The sequence below is a fragment of the Tympanuchus pallidicinctus genome, unplaced genomic scaffold (genome assembly GCF_026119805.1).
Source record: "Tympanuchus pallidicinctus isolate F22 unplaced genomic scaffold, pur_lepc_1.0 scaffold26, whole genome shotgun sequence".
Classification (NCBI taxonomy): Eukaryota; Metazoa; Chordata; class Aves; order Galliformes; family Phasianidae; genus Tympanuchus; species Tympanuchus pallidicinctus.
Genome location: NW_026294743.1, coordinates 9042131 through 9066971, shown reverse-complemented (window position 1 = coordinate 9066971; position 24841 = coordinate 9042131). Strand labels below are relative to the sequence as shown.

Here is a 24841-nt window from a genome sequence, read left to right as displayed (position 1 = left end):
TTAAAATATTTCAGCAAATTTCCACTGACTCCTCTTGCACAGCCCATTTAAATGCAAGGACAAATGATGATACTCTAAAAATCCAGTAGCATCCTCTAGCATCCTTTTTCAAAGGTTTTAACAGATTTTTAGCTTCTAATACTTCCTAGGTTTCACTGTAGGTCAAATAAAGGGATTTTGTTCCCCTCTCTCAAAAACTTTACTTTTGTTCCAGAAAAAAAAACAAAAAACAAAAAACCTTAGAATTTGTGCCCACTGAATTTTGTTATCCTATAGCAGATATTTCAGAATCTTTGTCTTCTGCTCTTAGAGAACTTAGAATACTTAATGCAGTTCTAAGAGGCAGCTTTACATTTAAATAGCGTCAAGCTGTGGTAAAATTTGTAAAAGCTCATCTACATGACTGAAGATTTATTTTTGCAGTGGTTTATGTACACTACATTCTAATCACATATTCAAAAACAGTAACTATATCAAAAATTCAGATACTCCTATAAGCTTTTACCAATTTTTATGGAATTTATATTAATTTTTTCTCCACATATTCCCATGATTTGTAGGCTAAAAAAGCTCTCCACTATCTCTACACATACTGTTGTGCTTTTAACATATACTACGTGTTAAAACACAGGAATCAGACTGCTAACCTAAACTTCATCATGAGCTGGTCAGAGCTGGCACAGGTTAGAAGCGTCTACTGACAGGAGGATGGTCTGCTTTGTTTTCAGCTCTTGGAATAAGAAAAAACCTGTAATATTACCCAAAATCTATATAAAACTCAGTTTTGAAAGGAAAGAGAAACAGAATACTGAATGCTATCCAATATTCTGAGTAGTCAGTGAGAAATTAAAATAGTAAACATAGAGCACAAGTACACTCCAATGTAAATAATATTTTAACCTTATTTTAGATTCACTAATTCATCTCTTTGTTATTTGTGGCTTTACAATACCAGCCCGAGCCATTTAAAATGCTCTTAATTTATTAAATACAAATTCATTTATTAGCACAGGATGTAACAGGATGAAATGTATTCTGGCACAAGCCAGGATACGTAAAGTACTACAGCTCTCTAGAAAGTCAGACTAATATTTTCCAGCCTGAAGTGGACTGTGGTACAGACAGATATATGGTATAAGTAAGGTGGTTTTTGTTGTTGCTGTTTTTACTTTAAAAGAGCAAAGACAATTCAGGAATAACAGCCATTACGTGTCAGCATGGTTAGCCATACTTATACACAATACTATGAGTCCTAGGTACAGGAATGAGACACGAATGTGAAACGTAGACGATCATCTGCAGTTGTGTTCACTTCTAATAAAAAAATTAAAAAATTTAACAAATCAAAATCCAACCCTATTAGTTTCAACACAATGTACGTAAGGGGGTACAACTACACATCAAACATTTGTGTAGGGAACCTGCTTTGGCAGAGGGGTTGGACTCGATGATCTCTGGAGGTCCCTTCCAACCCCTACAATTCTGTGATTCTGTGATTGTTCTGGTTTAGCTGGTATCAAGATGCACTGTTCATATGATATCTGAACTACATGCATCTACATCCACCAGAGAGAAAACTTACACTGAATACCTACTGAACTGCTGAGCTAGAAAAACAATCCTATGGCAATATTTAATTCAGATTTCATGATCAATGTATGCATGCAGCACATCGTGTATGAAAGTGTATCGATAGAACTGATGATATGTCCTGTTCAAAGCAAGCACAGAAAAAAGGTGTGACACTATTTACAGAAGACTACTTCCGTATCTGACTGAACTGATACCATTTCTATCATCACTTCTTTTGTAACAAGGAAGGGTTTTGCAAAACATACTAGGAAGCAAATATTGAAAAGCTGGAAGAAAGTGTACCCTTACACCATCCAATTTAGATTCCTATGCTAAATATTAATGCTACTTTGCAAGCTTGTTGAAAGTATCTCTCCAAATAATTACTCAAACAGTGACTACGGAGCCTACCTGCCTTTTCTCCACAGTAAACAAATATAAATGATTCTCCCCTGCCTTTCATGAGAAAGTACGTTTTTAAACATACAACTGTTCTTGTAGCTCTTTTCTGAATCTTAACTCTCAATATTTTGCCTGATTTGTGGATATTCTAACAGCACAGTACTGTGATAGAGCTGTAATAAGACAACTGTTGTACACTTAATTCCAGATTACTGCATTCCCCCACTAGCCAGCAGTCTTTAAAGTCACAACCAACTCAAGGCTGACTGTAGTACTATAAGCAATATTTAGATATAGAACAAGATCATTACATCAGCCCCATGATTTCATTAATTCAGCTTTCTGCCAAACAGGAGCTCTAAAACAACCAGGAACAGACTGGGTTACTTCAACGTGACTACATTACTGCAACAACTCTCAAAATCATGACCATTCATTTTTACTAATACTCACAAATCCTTAACTTGTTCAATGATGTCCCTGGCATTAACATTGCAGATCCCAGTGTCACGCTGCAAACTTATTTAAGTAGTTTTTAAGCAGTGCCCAATGTGGCAATTTGCTCCTCTCTGACACGGCACATTTCTATCTTATCTTTACAATTTGAATCATATATGCCAATGTTTATATTAATATGCATTTTGAGATACAAGCACATGGACACATCCACTGTAAACCCGCTCGAGTTCCATAGCCTTGATTTATGAGTGCGTAGCTAGTGACAATTTCTGACATTAAGAGCTGAATACACTATGTCTGTATACCCAGCATAAATGACAGGTCAATGATTTATGATCAAGTAGAAGCTTACTATTTTCTATCATATTCCATATTTAACTGACAAAATCATACTAAAGGAAAATAAATGAAAACAAATATAGAATGTCTGATACTAATGGATGCAGTTTGTTTGAGCCTTCTGTTTCTATTCTGTTGCCAGAAACCACCAAAAAATTTCTTCAGTTGTCTTCATGTAGAAAGGAAAAAAAAAAAAAAAGGAAGGCAATACAGAACACATTTTAACAGTTCGACTGGCAAAGTGATTCACTGCACAGCTTATCTTTGGATGTTTTCCTGCATATATACATTCTGACGTGTTTTTACTGGTTTTAACTGAATCAGCTTTAATTTCAGCACTTCAACAGAAAATGGGGAAAGCACAATATGACTTCTGGAAGAACCCAGAAACCAACAGGCTCCATTAGAGCCTCATAGTTCTGAACTTAAATGTATTTCTACTACATTCTCTACAGCTGTTTGTGTATCTCTGTCTCTCTTGTTCGTTTATATTGATGATATTTATGCAATTGCCACGTCCCTTCTCACATCAACCCACACAACAGAAAAAAGAGAATAACCCATTTTTAGAGGGCAAATTTTTTATGAAATTCTTTTCTAACACCACCTACAGCAGTGTCTTTCAAGCTTAGTAGCTTATTTTCTAAACCCTACAATTCTGTTTTTCTGTCATCTTCTTATGATGCGTATGTAGCTACCATTTTGAGCAAACTGCAAGGAGCGCTCAGTCTAGATTGTTTTCAACAGTTCCATTACATCTGCGAGGAGTGAAAAAACAACTTTTCTAAAGAAGAAATCCAGAACAGTCATGTTCATGGGTCTGAATATCCCTCGAACACAAGTGGATTGGGATTCCTTTAGAATCTTTACAGCACGCTGCATTGCCAACCATTTCTTTTATTGGATGTTCTTTGCTCTGAAACAACAGCTTTAAAGCAATCCTTCCTGGTTTTTTTGCTCCTAACCTGCTTTGCTTCTAATTCCATGATACTTAAATCCATTCATCGCTGTGTGCTGCTCCCACTACTTGACAGCTCTACTACCTCACCTGGCAGTTTTAATTACCTGATCTCCCACCACAAGAAATATCATACCTGCTTTACTTAAACAGTGATCACGTTTTTTTTACATTAACATGCTATATTACAAATACTCTGTTAACCAGTTCTACGTACCCCGGGCACCTGCTCTAATTAAACACCTTTGAACTCGATTCTACTCTCATTCTAGTTTAAATCAGAAGTAATTCCGCTGAACAAAAAAATCATGTAATAAAGAGAACTAAGCCTCTATACATACATTATTTGCTGTCTGGTGCTGAGGAGCAATAGGGCTTGAAATGAACCAGCTGTCTTGGTAATTCCTGCACAAGCATTACTTGTACTGAATTCTACTGCCAAAATGCTTCACCTTCGTAAGATAATTTCAAAAATACCAAAATATCATGCTTGTAGTTATAAGTTACAAGAAGCTGCACACACTCAGAGAGAGAACTGCCTTATGTAATGGCCCTCAGGGTTACAAATAGTAACTCTATCATATTTAAACAAAAAACAGAACGGTATCGATTTGAACTGGTTTTGCTAGCATGATTAGATGAACTCATTTGTGCCAAAGCCTATGATGTTTTCAGACGATGCCGTTAACAGGATGTTAAAGAACAGCTGCAAGCTCCAAACGTGAACACTTCACAAGTTTCTGTAAGTACAATACACAACAGAGCTTCACAAAAACTAAACTTCTACAGTCTGACGCTCATTGACAGCCATGGGATTCCCATGAAAAGCAGAATTCCCTAAGATGATCTAGCTAATTGTCAGCTTACTGCACTGCCATCTTGAAGTGCTCTCTATATAGATGGAGGGTCACATGTCAACACCTCTTTTCTTCTCAACTTCCTATCATCCTGATGTCCGTATGGTATTTTGAAATTTACAAATGGTGTCAGATAACACCAAAAAATCCTATTACTTCTATGAGTATCTATATATCAAGATATTTTTAAAACATGTAATATTATTAGTGCTGCTGCTTTTGGTGAGGAAATGAAACGGATTAGGAGTACAACCTTTTCTTGTCTGCTAATTCACATGTATACATAAAATAGGTTATTTTGAAGATGAAGGTTAGAAATAATCAGAAAACCAGACTTGTGATAAAATTTCTGTGCTAGAATATGAAAGAGAAACTGATTATCACTATGACTGCCAAAATATGTTTTATAAACTGTAACGTCTCACATTCTGTTTAAGATGACAGAGATTCTCTTACGTATGCTGGTGTTACATTCCTCACTATAACTTAGGTAAAGAAAAAATTCCACAAAGCATGTTGGTAGCCACATCCATTGTTAAGAAAGCTAAGGCTTCTATTTTATTTTGATTTTTATTCCATTAGAGCACGAATGCATCCTCAGTCATCACTCCTGTTTTTTTTCTTCCTTTCCTACTGTCATAAAGTTGGGTCAATAAAGTGGTACCTACAGGACAATACATAATCTACTAGGCTCCATAAACTATTTCATATCAGATCTTACTTTAGATATGAAAGTGTGACAACGTGAACTAATTTATCCATGCTATAAGCGAAAGCACTGTTAAAAAAAAGGACACAGTAATAGATAAAAACAAAGAATAATAATTTTCAATGAGATAAAAACATTAAGGACAACCAGAAGAAAAATGTCTAGGGATCAAACTCAGGAAGAAACAAAACCATAGAACTGCAGTTTACATATTAGTGTTTTCTTTCAAGCTGGACTGTAGTTCCAAGCCGTATTTCATTCTGCATCATCTGGGATTTGGAAAACACTCCATAAACATTCTGAAAATTGTTTTAAGCTCTTGAAGGAAAATAAAATACCTTAGGCCTCAATTTCTTCTCTGCTCTGCTGTTCACAGAGACTCTTCCTCTGCCTTGAGCCCCTGCTGGTGTCCCAACTGTGGGGCCCTGGTATTATGCATACCAAAGCATAACATGTATCCTATGTTACCTCCCTAATTTCACCTTCAAAGGCATGACTATGCAAAACAATAAATTCACTCTCATCTTCAAAGTAAATGTATTTCCTAATATATTCCTTTAAAAGGAAAATCAGAAATCCAACTTCCAAGTATAAAGACCGCAGCGTAGCAAGAATTAGTAAGAGGCCATGGTTACACTGCAAAAGGCAAACAGAGATCTATTAAAAGATGACAAATGCAAACAGTAGTATGGGAAAGGAATGATTTCATAATTTGTTTGGGAAAACATCTGTTGTCATTAAAAAAATCCTAATTGCTTTTTTTCTCTTAAAACTTCTGAGAACAGTGGTACTTTCTAGTTCAATTTCTATTTTTACTGCTGTTGTTCTAGCCTCAAGCATATAAAGATACAGATTCATTTGTATATCTAGGTGGCTTTAGAAAGAAAGTATTTTGCAGTATTTAATTAAACTGCTACACAGCACAGCATGCTGATGAAATGAAGCAGTTATCTCCTTTCAGACAGCAGAAGGTGACCGTAAGCCATGGGAAAATTTCAACAGCTCTTTATTGCCAAGAGGCGGCTGCAGAAAAATCAGTTGTCTCACCTGTGCAGTAGCTTAAAGGCCTAAAGGCCTGTTCCAGCTATCTACACTAATACCTACACCTTTCTTTTAACCACAGTGCCGACCAAGAGCTCTGGTGGGAGCAATGCCATGTCAAAATTAAACAGGTTCCTCAAATTTGTTTTGAATCTGCTGCAATTAAGTGGGTAAACGAAAGCAACCGAGCAACAGTTCCAGAAATAAAATGCCATCATAGTCTTATTAAATTACCTTTCCACTCGATGCCAATTTTTTCAGTGCCTTTTCATCCAGAAGTCTCTCCTGCTCTTTGACCATATTTTTAACAGCTCTGCAGTGTTTCCATTGCTGCTACGTGCTGTTTGTCAACATGGCCAGTAATGACCAGAAGTAGTTAAAAAAGTTCTGGATTTGTACTGTGAAGTAATTGGTTATATGATGTTAGTAAATTTCTAGAATACAAAAAGGCAATTCAAGTTTCCTCACATCTGTGAGAGACAGGAGAGACTTGAGAGCCATCTCAGAACTGTTCATATTGTCGTTTCTCTACAAAAGAGGACTTGACCAGTTGAGGGGTCAGAACTACACGGGACCACAGCTTTAGCTTTAAGAACAATCAATAAAGGGACAGGACAGCAAGCCTTTATATCCTAATTCACAGCACCAATCTTCGTTTTAAAACCACTATGAAAAAGGGACTTAGCTCTGATCCAAATCATCTTACCTGTATATTCATGCCTTTTACCGACTTCATTAGCAGGCCCAAAAGATTTATAATCAACAATTCATATCCTCAGGATATGTTTCCTGGCAGTACGCTTATTCCTCTCTTCTCCAGCTTAATTAACTCTTCTCAGATAATCTTTCCTCTTCTTTGCCTCATCCTTCCATCTAACCTTACAGTAGAAGATGTTGTTTGGATGTTCAACCATAACACCGAAGGTCTGTCTTTGAGAGCCTTCCTCAAAGGAACTGAAACAGAGCACTGTGGAGTCAAGGCTCCTACGAGTGCAGGTTTCCTAAGCTGTAACTTCCTTTTTCTCCTTTCACCCAGAAGGTTCATCTATATGGAATTTCAGCATTTTTTTCTGAGATTTCCAGGGACATGCATCGGTTCATGCATCGTGTAGATGGTCTGTATACATGCAGTATACTCACAGCTCCACTGAAATAATCACATACTGGGATTACAAAGAAGTTATTATTATTACTACTACTATTAAGAGATTTTGCAGAGTGGTGTTAGGAAAAGTCATAGTGCCAGTGTTCCAACATTTTGGTAAAATGTATAAAATGGCAAACAAAATTTACAGGCAACAATTATCTGGTACCAAATGTGTTGGCATTTGTGCGAGGAGACATCTGTGAGTTTAATACTATTGTTCTCTACTTTAAGACTACAGCATTTTTACAAAAAGAGCATAGTTTTCATAGAATCATAGAATTACAAGGTTGGAAATGACCTATAAGATCATCTAGTCCAACCGTCTCCTCATCACCATTGCCACCAATTTTGATTATATGGACACATGAAATAGTTCTTAATATTTTAAATAAAAAAAAATACATAAAAAACTGAACATAAACATTTAGTAACTCATGACATGCCTTTATTTATCATAAAGTATGAATTATTTGGTTTCCAAAAGCAGCAGTATACTTTTCAATGAATAACCTCAATATACGTACAGACACCACACCATGATGACAAACACTTCAAGCTGTAATTTATTTTTAACCACTGGTCATCTCAGAAGCACTGTTTTACTCAAAAGGAAATTAGTGGAATGACTTCTGTTATCAGAACACAGCTTTCCCTACTCTATTTCAAACATTTAGCAGCTTTTTCACCACAGGTTTATAAACACACAACCTATGAAGAAAGACCTTCACATGAAATGAAATGCATTATTACTGATGCTAGTCAATAATAAGAATACCTAAGTATAATCAGTTCCAAATCCACAAGAAAACTACTTAAGCCTCTCACAGAACCATTCACAATCATCCCCATTTTATTATTTTCTATTATAGCAAGATATTGCAGTAACACCAAAGGACAAAAAAAATCCCAAATTAGGCACTACCTGATTATAAAATATTTAGTGCAGACATTTTACAGTTGATTACGTATTTTACTACAGCAAGCTCAAAACTAATACTGACAATTACTCCATAAACCACTACACACACACAGAAAAAGTGCTTTTCTTTAGCTAGGTAAAAGAAGGGATACTGACAAGTTCTTCAATCCATTTTACGTGTATTTTCTGATGAAGTTGAAAGATTTTACTTCTATTACTTTCTGTTATTTCCATGTTTACATGGAAGTCTACAGTGAATCTTATTGCTATGAAGTAAAATTATGATTTCATTTCGAAAGAAAAAACCTTTTATAAGCACTATTTTCCCTAACTATTCTTATCAAAAAAGGCAATCTCTTTACTGCTTAGATTTCCAGGAATTTTGTGAAGGAAAAAGAAAAAAAGATAAGAAACCATTCCTGATTAATGGGACTCTGCACTGGTAGCAAGCTCTACGCTCTTCTAGCACTAATGCTTTTCCAGATCAGATTTCACATTCCTCTATTTTGAAGAAAAGAGTCTTTATTTATCACCATTTAGGAAGTAGTTCAGCTGAGTGTGCCTTCAATGACTGTCACCAGGATGTCAGCCAAAAAATTAAATTCCTATGTTATAAACTCACTGCAGAAGTGTAAAGTGGGGCACTCCTGATCGCTGAAAACCTCATAATTCTGGCCAGTTATCCAATGCCCCCATAGGCTACTGAGAAACTGAACAAGATTAAAGGAGGAGGTACAACATGAATAGGCTCAGGACTTACTAAATTGAAATCCATCTGCGTAATTGTGGAGTCAGATCTGTATTTCTCTTAAAAACAGGAGTATTACAGATTTTGAAAGGGAAAAGTGTTCTGAGAAGGTGGAGTTGTACGAGTAAAGAGAATAAGTTCTGCCTACATCTCCTTTATTTTAAGTTCCCTTTGATCTCCTACAAAGCATGTTTTATTTCACATTTCTAGAGAGCTGTTTTGTTTATTCTTAAGCACAACAATTTTCGAGTTTAGAAGTCTGGCTCATGAAGGCATAAATAGTTTATGGCTTAGTAGCAACCTTAGTAAACAGTAATGCTATTGTGGTAAACACAGGTAAGGCAGCGTGCATCCTTGAAATCCCCAAGCATATCTTTTGTTCTTGTTCACAGAAGTTACTTATAAATGGAGAATAACATCAGAGGGTACTGTTTTTCTCTATGTATCCCTGAGTCCCATCAAAATCAATGGACAAAAGAGAAGTCTCTCACAACACATGCAAAACATCACACACAGTGTTAGAGCATCTTTTTCTGTTCCAAAGCAAAGAAGCTAGCAACTAAGCAGCTTTCTTCCTTTAATGAATTAAATGATGGAGCATATGAAAATCTCCAGAATACAAATATTTTTACCTCTTGTTTAAGATCACAAAACCCAAATTATTTTCTCAGCAAGTTTAATTAACCTACAGCTAACAAAATTTCCTTTTCAGTACTTCACAGTGTCGGTATGATCACAATGGCAGAGCTGCACAGTTACTGAACCAATCAAAGCTACATAATGTGAGCATGAGCACTGTGAATGAAGTAGTGCTGCTCATTAACCCATTACAAAAGAATTACTGTAAATTCATCCTACGTACAGCATCACTTCCTGAGCAAACACACACAGATAACGCAACAAGCTTGAAACACTGCCAAGCTGGCAGACTGGCAACTCAAATTATGCAAAGAAACAGAAAACCTTCAGTAGATTCAACAGAGCTTGGAGCATAAGAATGATTGTTTCTTTGTACAACCACAAATCACAGTAATGAATCAGACTAAAATTTCCAATAAGAGACTTAACTACACCAGCTGGCTTTCTTCAGCAACATTATAATGTAAAATGATGACATCCTAAAAGTGTTGCAGCTTTTGCACAATGTGCCTAAAGCAAATCCTTTGCTTTGCTTCAGGTTTTTTTTAGACCTTCTTTGTAGTTACAAAAAAATGCTGCAGCTATAAGGCTGTACTGTTCCTTATACTATGTTGTATTGTTTTTTGTGATTTACTTTTTTCTATTTTTTTCTGATTTAAAAGAGACCTGAACTGCTCTAATTCGTAGTTTGAAAAAATAAAAATAAAAATAAAAACCCTCCTCATCATTACCTTTCCCATCCTAACACACTCTTTCACAACTGCTTGAAACAACTACAAATTTGAATTGCAGCTACTGTTTTAAAGTCCCAAACTTTGTAAATCCAAACTCAAACCTCCCTTCTCTGGAATTCATATCTAACAGGAACTGTTGGGGCTAACAAAGGCATCAACACATGTGAATCAAACAGCAAAAACTATTACTTCTTCAGGGTAGCTCTGAATCTAACAATTGTTTTCTTCACCATTTAATTCACTTTCAGCTATAATGAGGGGACAGAAAACATCTCTAGGGCGTACTGCAAGAATTCCAGTGTCATTGCACATGACTCAAACACTGCAAGTGTTATATAAAAAAATGGTGTATTGATCTTCAGGAGCACCTAGTATTTTTCAAAAAAGATGGATTCTCACCTGCCAAATTTAGCCTTTAAAGAATTCTTTTTCTTTAAAAATTAGTACTTGTGAACAACTATTATCTCCAGATCTGTAAAATGAGACTCGTCGTAAAACAAATCCCAAGCATGGTGCTCTGGAAACCTGAGAAATGTGCACATGGCACCAAGAGTGCAGATTTACTAATATGCACATGCACGTACATCTGCATGTCTGTGCACATACGCATGTGCATTCTTCTTACAAACTGGGTATCTCTCCTTGGACTAGCTCATTTTTTATGAGTGGGACAGAATCTTCTCAGCCATGCAGCTCCGCAGTGTGGCAACAGAAGTTCCGCTTCCACTTTTGCAACAGAATCAGCGTTACAGTTCTGCAGCGCTTGAAATTTACACTGGGCTTCTGTCACATCATTCATCACAGGGAAAGGTTAACCAATCTCATGCTTCAGGGCCCAACACTCATCACTTCTAAGTCGAGAAAGAACATTTTCCTCATGTTATAACATTAAGGTGAACACAGGCAGGGAAGATGAACTTCTGGTGATCCAACTCGCATAAAGAAGTAGTTAGACTGAATTTTCATCATCCCCATTTCCAATATTCTTCAAAAATACTATAAGAGGGCAGGAGTCCAAGGAAAGATAATGGACTCGAACTGAATCTGCAGTTGGAAATGTCATTTACATCAAAAGCCTAAAGGAAGTTGTAATAAGATTAACCGTTAGCACAAAACCTATCAGACTGTCCAACTGCTTTGATTTAGTAAATTAGATTTAGTGATAATTTTTTTCTTTTAAACACCATTGACTTCTGTGAGTCTCTAATGAAGTAATGTTTTTCTAATGGGCATTAATAGTGAAAGCATGTGGAAAGACAGGTATATTAGAAACCTTCTGCTAATCACTACATGCATACTTTCAGAAGCCTGGGAATAGGGAATAATTCTCCCTAAAGCTAACCTTCCTTCGTAGAATTCTTATTTAACACTAGGAGAAGCATTTGACCACAATAGCACCCATCAATTTCTCCTTAATTTTTGAAACAATTAATTCTGTATCATCAGGCCCTGCATACCACTCATCTCCTATCAAGATCCAAATTATACAGAGGCCCAGTCTGCAGATTTCTCTGAAACATGCCTAGAGGAAAGCTATGATTCAAGAGGAGCAATTAAAAATTTTTTGGCTAACCTTTCATGAAATGCTTCCTTGTTATGACTCCCTATCCATTTCTAGTGAATTGCCACAATTCTTGACTATAAACCAGTCAAGCTTTAAAAACAACCTAAACTGAAAGACTAGAATCCATCACTACGCTAGTATTTGTTGGTTATCTGTTACTCACAAAAAAAACCCCTGCATTCCCTTATGATAAGGCAATCCTAGTTGTCTTATGCACATCTTCCCTATTCTATTAAAATTACATACATAAAAGCTGCTATCATATAGAAGGAAACAAAGGAAAAAAAGAAAAAAAAAAAAAAAAAAAGGAAAAACAAGACTAAGAAGGAATTACATAAGGCATAATATGCAAACAGAGAGAAAGTCAATCATAAACAAATGTGCTACTCAAGGAAAGATCCCTTATTTTTAAGTATTTCTCTAGAGATTTCTTATACGTAACAAGTAGAATTAAAAAAAACCTGATAGATTAAATGTATCCAGCCAATTTTACACAGCACATTCCTTATGTAGGAAGAGAAAGATACTGTTCTATCAGATTCTATTCGGATCACTCAGTGCAAAGACAGTCACCAGGTTCCAACACATCAAAGACACTCAATTACTAGAAACATAATTTTGGACCAAAACCGTCTTGCAATTCTCTGCATTTCCAAAGCTACACAAATTGCATTTCTAAATATTATTGAGCTGTACTAAGCAGTGAAATCTTGGAAAGGGCTGTGCAATGATTAGGTTTCAAGTGAACTAAACACACCTGTAAATTGACTACAAAGCAGAGAAACGTTTGAAGAAAAACGGGTATTTCCTCTCCTCTTTCTCTCATTAGGCCTAAACATTCTGACAGACAGTAACAAAAACAAATTTCAGCAGAAGATTTTCAGTAAAATTTGAGACCACAGGTGCTACAGTCTTGGTCTTTACCTGCCACTAACTTGTTTGCTTAGAACTTGACTTATATGCTGCTTAGTTTAGTACAATAGCCTATGATTCACAGGATTCCTTTTCTTGAAGAAAATTACATGATGTTACAAACGTCTTTTTCAAATCTAAGATGAAGTTCACAGACTATCTATCAGAACCAGCAAAGCTATGACAGGTGCTGCTAGATTAGCTTTACAGCTTTTCTGAGCCAGTTAGGTAAGAGCTTTCCAAGGTCTTAATGCACTCCTATACGTTGCAATATCACTGCAAACTCTTTTGCTCAATGGGGCAACCTCAAGTACATTTAGATTTAAGGATTTATCTTTACCACCTGTTTCTCTGAGTAAATAGAGAACAATATTCCACTATAGGTGTTCTGAAATATCCATTACCACATAACCTGCCCTCCTACTTTGACTCGTTCCTTTTTATTTCCTGCTCAACCCTCTTCAGGTTGAATGTTTAAGCAACTTGTTTCTTCTCCCCTAAGGTCACAGTGCTTAACTCATAGTTTCCAGCCATTCTCACTACAGCAGATTTAAATCATTAAATCTCCTTAAATTGAAGTAATTGAAGACCAGAATGAGCAGGCAAATTTATACTAGCATTATGAATATCCTGCTTGTAACCATAAAATGCTCATCATCATATTCACAGTACTGGCAATATTGCATTCTGATATTCTACAAGCTAGATTTCTAACTGAATGAGGTACATTCCAGAGCATTTCATTAATGCAAACATTTTATTTTTTCACTCCCACAAAGCTTATCATTTAACCAATAAAGAGGAAGTGTGAAAGTAAAAAGAGATGGTAAAGCATCACTTAGGCAAAAAGACAGAAGTTGATGTCAATCCCCAGCAATTCGAAGAATGAATGAAAAACACTCAGTTGCACATCAGATTTTGAATTATTTGCTTATCAGGCATTCTAGGGCAGGCAGCTACTCCCTTTCCCCAGCAATACACATGGAAGTATTTGAATGAATGATATTAACATATATCCTGCATGTTTCCCCCTTTGAAATATTCCCCCCTTTTTTTTTTCCCATAGTACACAGCTAAGAGCATAGAATACCACTTCCAACACAGTTCTGACTGGCTGACAGGCAAATAGAATTAGACGCTATCAGCAAACACCTAACAACTCTAATCACGCCTCGACAATTTCTAAAGCTTTGATATTTCAAGCTACTCTCATAATGAATGATACACAAAACTTATTTTGACCTTTTTTCCAAAACTGTTCAGTCTTCACAGTAGAGTACGTACAGTTTTTGCATCAGATGATGCTGTACTGCATAATCTCACTAGAAAGGGATTTGCCACGTTCATGGAAACAAGACCTACATGCAGTAACTCAGAACTGAGGGAAAACAACAATCTCTGCTACCATGGAATGAAAGGAAAACCTCGGCTTGACCAATACACAACACCATGAAAAGGACAGTGAGATGTAGTGGCTAGTTTTGGAAGCCAACAAAAGCAATCACATCTCAACAAACATCATCTACCCCTCACAGCAGTTAAGGAAAGTGAGTTCTATAGACCCATACGGAGGCTTTTCTGTAACACTTTCAATTACATAACCAAGAAAGTAGAGGATGAAAGCCTGTAGAAAAATCCTGCTGTGATCAGCAAGGTCAGAGCTAGCACGATTCTGAACTTTGTGAAGAAGATTATTCAGTTCCAGTTTGCCTATCAAAATTTCACTGATCTGTAACATTTTCTCTTCAAACATTTGCCCTTTTGCTAAGTTTGTGAGCAAAATCATTTCTTCTCCCAGCCTTCTCCCCCCTCACTGCAAGAATGACATTGAGGCCCTGGAACGTGTTCAAAGGAGGGCAACAAAGCTGGTGAGGGGTCTGGAACACAGGGCTGATGAGGAGAGGCTGAAGGAGCTGGGAACGTTCAGCCTGGAGAAGAGGAGGCTCAGGGGAGACCTCATTGCTCTCTATAACTTCCTGAAGGGAGGTTGCAGTGAGCTGGGGGTCAGCCTCTTCTCTCGTGTCATCAGTGATAGGACCAGGGGGAATGGCTTCAAGCTACGGCAGGGGAGATTCAGGCTGGACATGAGGAAGTATTACTTTTCAGAAAGGGTGGTCAGGCACTGGAATGGATGCCCAGGGAGGTGGTGGAGGCACCGAGCCTGGGGGTGTTCAAGGAAAGGCTGGATGTTGTGTTGAGGGACATGGTTTAGTGGGAGCTATTGGTGATAGGTGAATGGTTGGACTGGGTGAGCTTTTAGGTCTGTTCCAACCTTGGTGATTCTATGATTCTATGATTATTATAAATAATAAATTTAACATCTTGATTTGTCATTAAGAATAATTAAACTTCATTTACAAATGAGTTAAAATATGGAACTGTAATACTTGTACTTAATTTTTGTGGCATTTCATTAAAATGATTATTAAATATTTAACAATATGTTTTAAGCATTCTTCCCTCTTTTCAATGAAATATAAGTGAAGATTACATAAAGCGTAAAGAGGAGCAATTTTTGAAGTAAAACATTGATTTAAAAATAGCTTCCCCAAAAGTCACTGTGTGATGAAACACTCATCACAGCAAGAACTATACAGCAAGAACATTTTCTTTTATAATAATCAAATAACAAGGAATCTAAAAGAACTCCTCAGCAGAAAAAGAATAAGCCTTATTTGTCTGGCACAAGGTTCTCAGTATTTTCCTGAGTGCCTCATTCCCTCAGAGATATTGTAGCAATAAAAGCACTGCCATGTCAAGCGGGTAACGTTCAACCTTCTCTACCAGACAAAAGCCTTTCAACACCCCATATATATCACTCCTAAAATTTCTCAGGCAGTTTAAGCAGGATCAGCACACAAGTTGAATACTCTGGCACTGCAGAAAGAAAAGTATCTCGCCTTAGGCCTCTTCAAGAAACAAACTTCTCTTTTTTAAAACACCTTGTGGAAATCAGTGCTGTAGACATCCTTATTAATTTAGTAAATCTGATAGAAACGTTGAAAAAAATGTAACCGACAGGTGAAATCGACAAACTTTGCAGCACAACAATGTAATTCAGAATGCCATGGTAATCTCCGGATCTTACCAAAGCTTGTGAATTCAAAAGACACTTTTTGAAGAGGTTCTGGACTAACAGCACTAACTCAGCTATAACAGATATTACTGAAAACATCATGTAGCACCAACTAAGAGAGTGGGAAGGAAACACTAAGTTTTGGCACGTCCTAAAAGATGGTTTGCATGAAGAGCACAAGCAAGGACAGGTAGCCTGGGGGGAATACAGAGAAATTGTCCAAGCAGCCAGGAAAGTGAAATCTCTGTAGAAATAGATCTGGACAGGGATGTGGAAGGCGACATGAAATGCTTATCAGTAAATGTCAGTGCGATGAACGGAAGAGCAGGGAGAAGGTGAGCCCTCTTCAGAAGGGAGATCTGACTGGTCAGGACATGGAGAAGGCTGAGGAACTCAGCAAATTTTTTTGCCTTGGTTTTCACCAGCAAATGCTCTAGCCACACTGTAGTATGCTAAAGCAGGGACTGGGGAAAAAAATGAAAAACTATCCACTGTAGAAGATCAGGTTTAAGACCACCTAAGGAACTGGAAAATGCACAAGTCCATGGAATCTGATGAGATGAATTCACGTATCCCAAAAGTACAGCAGATGTCTTTGCCTATGTTATTACCTCAAAGAGTGACAAAAATTTAATACATGAAGTTAACAAGGTAATATTGCTGCTTGGAAGCAGTGCTTCTAATAATAGGAAAGTCGGAGAGTTTCAACTAGATAACTTTCCACAGTAATCTATTCTGCTATACCAGCACATCTCAGGCCCAAAGGTGCTTATAAATCTTTCATTTATCTTGGAGGTATGCAGTCTCCTCTTTACTGTCTCTTGAACATAACCTTTGCCACTCCATTAGCTCGCATGCTTAAAACTAATTTTCATGTGCAGATGTCTTGAGAATCATCTCTGGAATATCTACAATCTACACAACAAATACAGCTAAGTACATCCAATCAGCTCATTTTTTTTGAAGAGTTCTCTACAATCCATAAAAAATATTTCAATTATTTTTTAGAAGATGTCTCCAGCTGCCTGTTTTTTTTTCAATTAAAAAAAAGTAAAAATCAGAGAATAGTGAAATTACCAAATCTTTAAAGAATAGCACAAGCACCACCATACACACGGAGAAAGCGAAAAAGGGAAATTATTGAGATGAAGTTTGGTCAATGTTTAACCACATAACAACAATCACGAACAGCTGATATATCAGAAATTAATACAAGTAGATAATGCAAACTGATAGCTTTGGTGAAACATTGTTTTCTCATGTAATATTTTACCAAAGCACATAGCTGTGTAGACCAGTTCTTTGGGAAAACTTGGAAAAACAGACAATGAAAATCAATATGCAAGTTATAGGTTTTAGTGAAGGAGTATCACCTTGTGCTAAAGAAGTTAACAGACTAAGAGACCAGCAGACAAGACTGCCTGTGAATACGCTGCTCATACACTTATCTTACTACACCATATAAAGGTCAAAGACTGCAGGAAGAAAACCTCATTAGAAGGAAAGCACAAAGCAACTGATTTCTCCTTGAGCTTAATAACCTGTGGTGACAGATATCTATGCCTGCAGATCTGTGTCCTGGCTCAGGACAAGTAGGTGGTGAATTGCTTCATCTAGCTTACAAGACTACATCTGCAGAGCCTATGTTTCCTGTTATGGCTCTGTATAATCAATGAATATTAAGATGTTACAATTACAAAATAAAGTAGAGAGTTGGACGAAGCAGATTATGATAACAAAAAGAGAACAGATAGGAAGCTTACCCATATCCTGGGCTCACTCACAAAACACCAGCAGAGCAGATCTCCAGAATAGAACCTTCCCCCCTGGTAGCCAGCTCTTCAATAGGTCTAGGAGGCAGCACAGCTGAATTGCCTTCACCTGTGCTCCTCTGGCTGACTCATGGCTCACCTCAGGAGATCAATCAGAGGTTCAGGCCGTGACTCAGCTGTTCCCATACACAACCAGTACTATATTCAGAGAGGCTTTGCCCACTAAGATATTAAGATACCTTTCAAAATGAGTGCCGGGAACTGTGGGAGGAATAATATGGGTATGAGGGCAGATATCAATACATTTACTAACTCAACCATCATATCCAGTTTCATCTAATCTGAAGGGTAGATTCATCTATTTTTCATGTAATATTCATCTAATATTTCATCTAAAACAAAGGCACATCTTCAAGTATCCATAAAATTAAGATATCACTTTTTCCACAGCTTTCAACAGTGTGTGTAAAGCCCCAGAAATGCTGAACTATCAATGCTGACATACTGCCAAATGTTCACATGTAGTTGAAACTAACGTACCTGTCTTTGTCTGAAAATATTTCTTTCAACTTCTTGTATGTAACATTTTATTAAACCAAAATGATTAGCTGTAGTCTGAGATTATTTGATATGAATAGCAAGCCTCTACAAATAAGGTTTTGTTAATTAACTGCAGCTGCAGATCTAGATAGTTTAAACTTTTCCTTTCACTGTGTACTACTCTGCTTGTTTAAAAAGACACAGATGGATGTATTTAAATGTAACTAGATGCTAGGAAGAACATTCTCTATATCATTCATTACACAGTACTGGCTTTCTAAAAAGCTTGAAATTTTCTTTTTACATTACACAAGACTGTTTTTCTTACCCTTTTCAGCGTTTAATGATTAAGAAACTTTATCAAATCCTGAATTCAATCATGTTACTGAAGTTTAGTGGGGCTCTATTCTTTCTACCATGCTAAGCTTTCCACAACGAAGAGCAGCAAACTGACCAACTCCAAGTCAAAAATTCAATCTGACTCCAACTCCTGAACAGACAATAATCTCACAATTCAACTAACAGTAAGCTTCATGCCCCCTACCTACATATTGTCTTCCCCAAATCAAGCCACAACAGTGCATTAACATTTTGCCACACCAAGACATACATAAATAGAGGACCTGGAATTGTTTGCTACAAAAAATAAAATACGATACAATAAAAGAAATCTGCATTCTGATCCTGAATAACTTTTTCATATGTTTGCTCCTTATATTTACTTAATCCAATGCAAGAAAAAGAAAAAAAAAAAAAAAAAAAGGAAAACAAAGAAGCCTAAAAGAAAAAAGTTACACCACATAATGTGCAGCTTTGAAGACCTCTTGTTTCATACAAGCAGTGATGAATGCATAGCAGCAGGACATTATCACAATCATTAGATTGGTTCGGTACTAGTATGGTTGGTATTTGCTTAAATGCAGATGATCATCAGCTTGTGTTTTTTAAATATGTACACCCTCCAGCTTAACAGCCCATTAAAAAAATCAAATATTAAACAGTCTAATCAAATTATGCATGCATAATTACTTCTAAAATCCACTGCTTATATGTTGTTACATAACTAATTATAGTATACTTATGGTTTACAGTCAGTCATGAACACTACTGAAAAAGTCTATAGGATTAACTTTTAAAGTATTTACCTGTGTGTAAGCCTTCGGTGGCTAATGCAAACAGCAGTTTGTTGATCCTGTGCAACACAGACCTTATGACGACTGCATTTCATCTTTAAACACGGGTCTTTAGCTGGATCTAAAGCTAAAAACAAGTTTAGAAAATTGTTAACGATTACCTCGAAGCAGGCACTTAAATAAAGAAAAGAAAACACACCGCACACAAAACCCACCAAGTATGGGGGGAGGGTTGGCCTGTTGTTTTTACAGCTCACCGAAATGAAAGGCTCTGATTTCCATCAGCATGAAAGGCAGGATATTCAATAATAAGGTCAAAGAAAGTTAGTTGTGTGAAGTTCCTTACCAAGGAAAGTGGATCGTCACAAAACACGTGTATTCATGTATGCTTTCACATGTTACCACCATCACTTATTTATAAAAACACTGAGTGCCCCATCCAACTCTCTCCTGGTCAGCATTCGTAACAAAGGCAATTGCAAGTAAAACACTCTTACATTTATCATCCTCAGTAGATCCTGATGGTTTATTAATTGCCACACATGTGCACACACATCACTTTTAATGAGCTGACAATAATCCTCATACACCAATCATAGTGCTTATAAAATCTGCAACGTTCCCATTGTACAGATGGGGAATGAGCAGCGAGCCCAAAGCCACACTGGGCATCAGTCAAAAAAGGCATTAGAAGGCTGATTCCCTCTTCCCATTTGTCTCCTTCTACAAAGATTTCTTCATTTATGACGTTCAGTGTGTTTGATGAAACTCATCTCAAAATGACATTAATGCCCACAGTTTCAGATAGAGAACAATCACACCAGGACGGGCGCGAGATCTTAGCCATTTTTCTTGGCCTCCAACCTGCTGTTCTCAGTGAATAATCCTGGTTTCTTAAACGAATACCTTTCAAACTAGTAACAAAACAGATAAATATCACTGTCAGCAAATGATAATTTCATTGACTGTTATTAAATTGTGACAGGACATGAGCATCCCAGAAATCCAGGCAACAAAAGCAAAAATCATCACCAAAAGCAATTACCAATTACTGTAACATTTGCAACCTATTCCAGATGATTCAGAAAAACAGTTTCAAATCCAGATAGTTCATGCATTGATCCTAATTTCATCTTCTAAGTTTCAAGTAAAGAGTTGTAAATCAGGACAGTGTAATCTGTATCAAGTAAACAGCACACCAACTAGAATGTTACACCTGAATTCTATGCTGCATTTGCAGAACACGATTTTACTACTATCTTCTAAAAGACTGCTAACCATGAGAGTAAATCTGATAAATGCGTTCTGTAGGCAAATTTGTGTCTTTATATGCGCATAGGCTTGGGCATCTTTGCATTTAATTCTTTTTTCCTGATGGCTAGGAACCTCAATTTTTTGTTGTGCTCCTCTTGGCATACGCACCCAGTAACAGCTCACTAATTACAATTTTGTTGATAAATAAAAACATAGGTTTCCAAGTATCTTTCATGCTTTCACACCAGTAACAGTTGCAGGGAAAGGGCTACTTTTCTGTTGGTAAATCAACCAATGTCGTTAAATAAATATAGGAAACAAATACATTGTAGCTACTTTTTTGAAAGCACTTCTATTACAAGATGTTGTCTAGAATGTCTAGTAACACACATCCTAAAAACAAATTCATTTCTGGAACACTACCAACAATTGGCAGGGACATGGAACCACATTCTACATATATTCTGCATTTGAAAAATGTAAGTAACTTCAAGTTAAAGTAGTTCACCTTCAGGTCCTTTGAAACAAGCTCCTCCTACCATCTATGGAAATACATATGTACACATACAGATATCAGATTGTATCAGACATATAATCAGAGAATGAATACTTTATTTTGAAGAATACATAATTAAAATGTTTAAATCTTTTTTCCTTAACTTTCTCCTTTTGTATGTTTTTATACATTGTTCCATTTTTAACAGAAATGTATTTCTGCATACACGGATAGCTCAGAAATTAATGCTGCTGAAAGTAACATTTGGTCTCTGTAAACTTTTAGCAAATGCAGATGAATGTCAATGTGTTCCTTTTTTTTCCCCATGTGGAAGAATTCAATGACACAGCTTTGCCTTATACACACTTCCACATCAAACATCATTTTGTCAGACTGCCCCTGTGCTGCCATCCGTCTCACAGCAACAAAACGAACGGAACATTGGTGGGGAGATTCAGCCTCTTTGGCCATAACATCGACATCCAGCTCTGGTGTCGTGGGCCAACATAAAATCACAGGCATTGCTTTCAGCCCTCATATTTTTCTAATGTTTCTTCATGACTTTTTACCTTTAGAACTCCATCACACACCTCAACTAGATGTATAAATAATACAGTAGAAGTCTTTCACTCCCTCCCTCTTCTTCCCTCCCCCCTCCTTCCACCCCCCCCCCCCATTCCAGTTTAAAGCTTTTCATGCTCTGGAGGAACTACACTCTCCTTACACCTTAGAGACATATCTGACTGACTCCTGTTTCCATGCAAAGTATTATTGATACCGTGTGAGTCTATAACTCAAACAAGCTAATTGAAGAAAGATACAGAATAGAGTCTAATTCTTCACTGTATCTTCTGGTAAACATTGATCAAAAATGCTGGCATTGCTCCCACTTTGAGCGTGCAGTCTTTCATTGGCAACAAATCACACTGCTATCATTTTCTGCTAAAACAGACACCTACAAAACAGTACTACGTTCACACTGGAAACCGGCCCACAAGATATCATTTATCAGTGCCTATAATATATCAGCTGACTTCCAAGGAAGTCAGATTCAACCAATTTCTAAAGACACAGGTCTGACTGACCTTAGCTTTGTTAATTTGATAATACCCAATTCCATTTAGCTCCTAATAAATAGAAAAAAAGTGCTTGCCATGTGTTATTTAGGCCAGGCTGATGGGGCTGTGAGCACCGTGGTCCCTGCCTATAGCAGGAAGGTTGGAATTAGATGATCTTAAAGTGCCCTTCCAACCCAAACCATTCTGTGATGTTACATACATATTTAATATGCATTTCCCTAACGTAACACTAAATGTAGTCTTACTTAAATTTCACTAAGTAGAAAAATTGAAATAGGGGTTACAGAAAGAATTACTAAATAAAAAAATGATTTGTATCATCTAATCTTGCTCTAAGAACTCGCATTATTAATTAAAAATAATTTGCACATTTGGAATGGAATTAGGCTCGCTTGGTGACTTTTTACAGACGGATATGGATTTGTTATCCTCACATCCTGAGGAAGCAATTAATACTCATAAAAATTGATTCAATTATTACTAATGGATCTATTTATTTTTCAGATTTGGAACAGCAATGCAGGAAAGCTCATAAGCTCTTCTATAAGTCAATTTACAGCTAGCACTGCCAGAAACTGACATTAGCCAGATCATTTTTACTGGGAATACAAAAGAAAATCGAGTGAAAGCAAGACAACACAGTAATCCTCTTGACAGAAGCTCTGTGGTAGAAATCACAGTAAAGGACCATTATTTTCCAATCAGACAGATGGAGCTTTCATACCCAGCAAAAACAAATAGGGAAGAAAGGTTAAAGGGCAGAGTTTTCACATTTGAATTCTACTTTTCCCCTCTAAAGTTCTAGATTCATTTCTGAGGGGTAGGAAAAAAAAACCTGCACTTTTTGATCAACTACATCCGCCAAAACCTAAGACATATTTTGAGCATCCACTGAGTGGTTTAATTCCTCTAGTTTAAGAGGTAGGGGAGAAAACTGTAAATCAACTAGAATACCAATAATTAATCACATGTCTAAGCTACAACCCTAAGCAAACAAACACCTGAACTGAGCTATTCATATTACTTACAAACACCTGAACTTATATTTGTATTACTTGCTTTAATAAACTACAAATTCTTGAAGAAACCTAATCAGTGCTTTTACTTCCAGTAAAAGAGGTGGTCTGTGGGGGCAGGACAAGGTGAAACAGACATAAATCAGAGCATAGGCAGATCTGCACCAATACGTGAAATAACTTCTTCAAGGTGAGGGTGATGGAGCACTGGAACAGGCTGCCCAGAGAGGTTGTGGATTCTCCTTCTCTGCAGATGTGTTCAAGACCCATCTGGACGCCCACCTGTGCAGCCACCCTCCAAGAGAGAACCCAGTCTTGATATGCAATATACCTGAGAGTAATCATGTTTCCATATGAAGAGGAACCACTGGACATAAACAGTCTCAGATTCATGAAATAAACTTAAGAAAATAATAAGAAACAGTCTTCCTCAGTAACTTGATAGGAACGGTCTGAAAAGAGGAACCCAGATTTTCTGTTTCCTCTTCCTGGGATTGCACTTTGCATCATACACTAGGTAACATGAAAAGCAGAATGGGCAGCTATAGCTGAACCTTCAATGCCAAGAAACTTACTATGTATTTTTTTCATTTGATCCAATGAATGTGCAACTTCAGTAAGAAGAGTAGAGAGAAGGTGTTTCTGTTGGTGGTTAAGTAATTAAGAGCTTGGATTAGAACCTCTGGAGGTTACAAATACTTTAGAAGTTTCAGCTCATGAACAAATGATTCAATAAGTAGTTGTCAGCATGTATGAAGGTTGCATCCACTCAAGAAGCATCTTCTCATAAGAGTGCTCAGGAAAACTCCAGCCTGATTAAGCAGGCTCAACTGTGTAGAACCTTTCATCAGGAATATGCTCAGGTGCACTACTGTTTATGGCATTCTATACCACTAAGCTCAGTTTAGCATTGAGAACTGAGACGCTCTGAAGCATCTCTGTCTTTAGAAAGGCTTTAAAGACAAATCTTCCTCAGAAGAGGCATACCGGACTAGAAGTTATGCAGGTTTGCCAAATAAAATGATCCAGTTCCATATATCCTTTTCTCCATATACTGCCAGTTCGAAAGTTCTGCTCTCTCCCTCTAGCAAGTCACCGCAGCCTTCTGTCACATTTTCACTTCCATATAAGCATTTTGTGGGTCTGAATGGTTACCAGAATGCCTGATTTAGCTGTGCTAAAATGAAATTTAAATAATACACTTTTAAAATTTGTTTTATGATTATTCAGGATTTGGTGGCACTATGGACTCTGCATCAGGACATAAAGCAGGTCGGCAGGAAAACAGGACTAAGTTGGCACTGCAATCGAAGGCAAGATCTCATCACAAGTTAGGTACCAAAAATCTATCATGTAGCCTTTCTTAAAAGAGCTGTAAGAATTCAGACTCCATTCAATCATAGAACGGTTTAGGTCAGAAGGGACCTTTAAGATCACCTAGTTCTAACTTCCCCGCTACAGGCAGGGACACCTGA

At 37.0% G+C, this 24841-nt stretch overlaps 1 protein-coding gene across 2 annotated transcripts in view; it reads right to left on the bottom strand.

Moving 5' to 3' along the window:
* The window catches only part of SPOCK3 (SPARC (osteonectin), cwcv and kazal like domains proteoglycan 3), a 159376-nt gene that overhangs the window by 70170 nt on the left and 64365 nt on the right, over positions 1-24841 (bottom strand). The window contains exon 4 of one of the 2 annotated variants that reach the window (XM_052690180.1): positions 19534-19648. The exons of the other annotated variant lie outside the window; for it this stretch is intronic. Coding sequence (XP_052546140.1) covers positions 19534-19648 — 115 coding nt within the window. The remainder of the gene's footprint in view (positions 1-19533; positions 19649-24841) is intronic. 2 annotated transcript variants of the gene reach the window in all.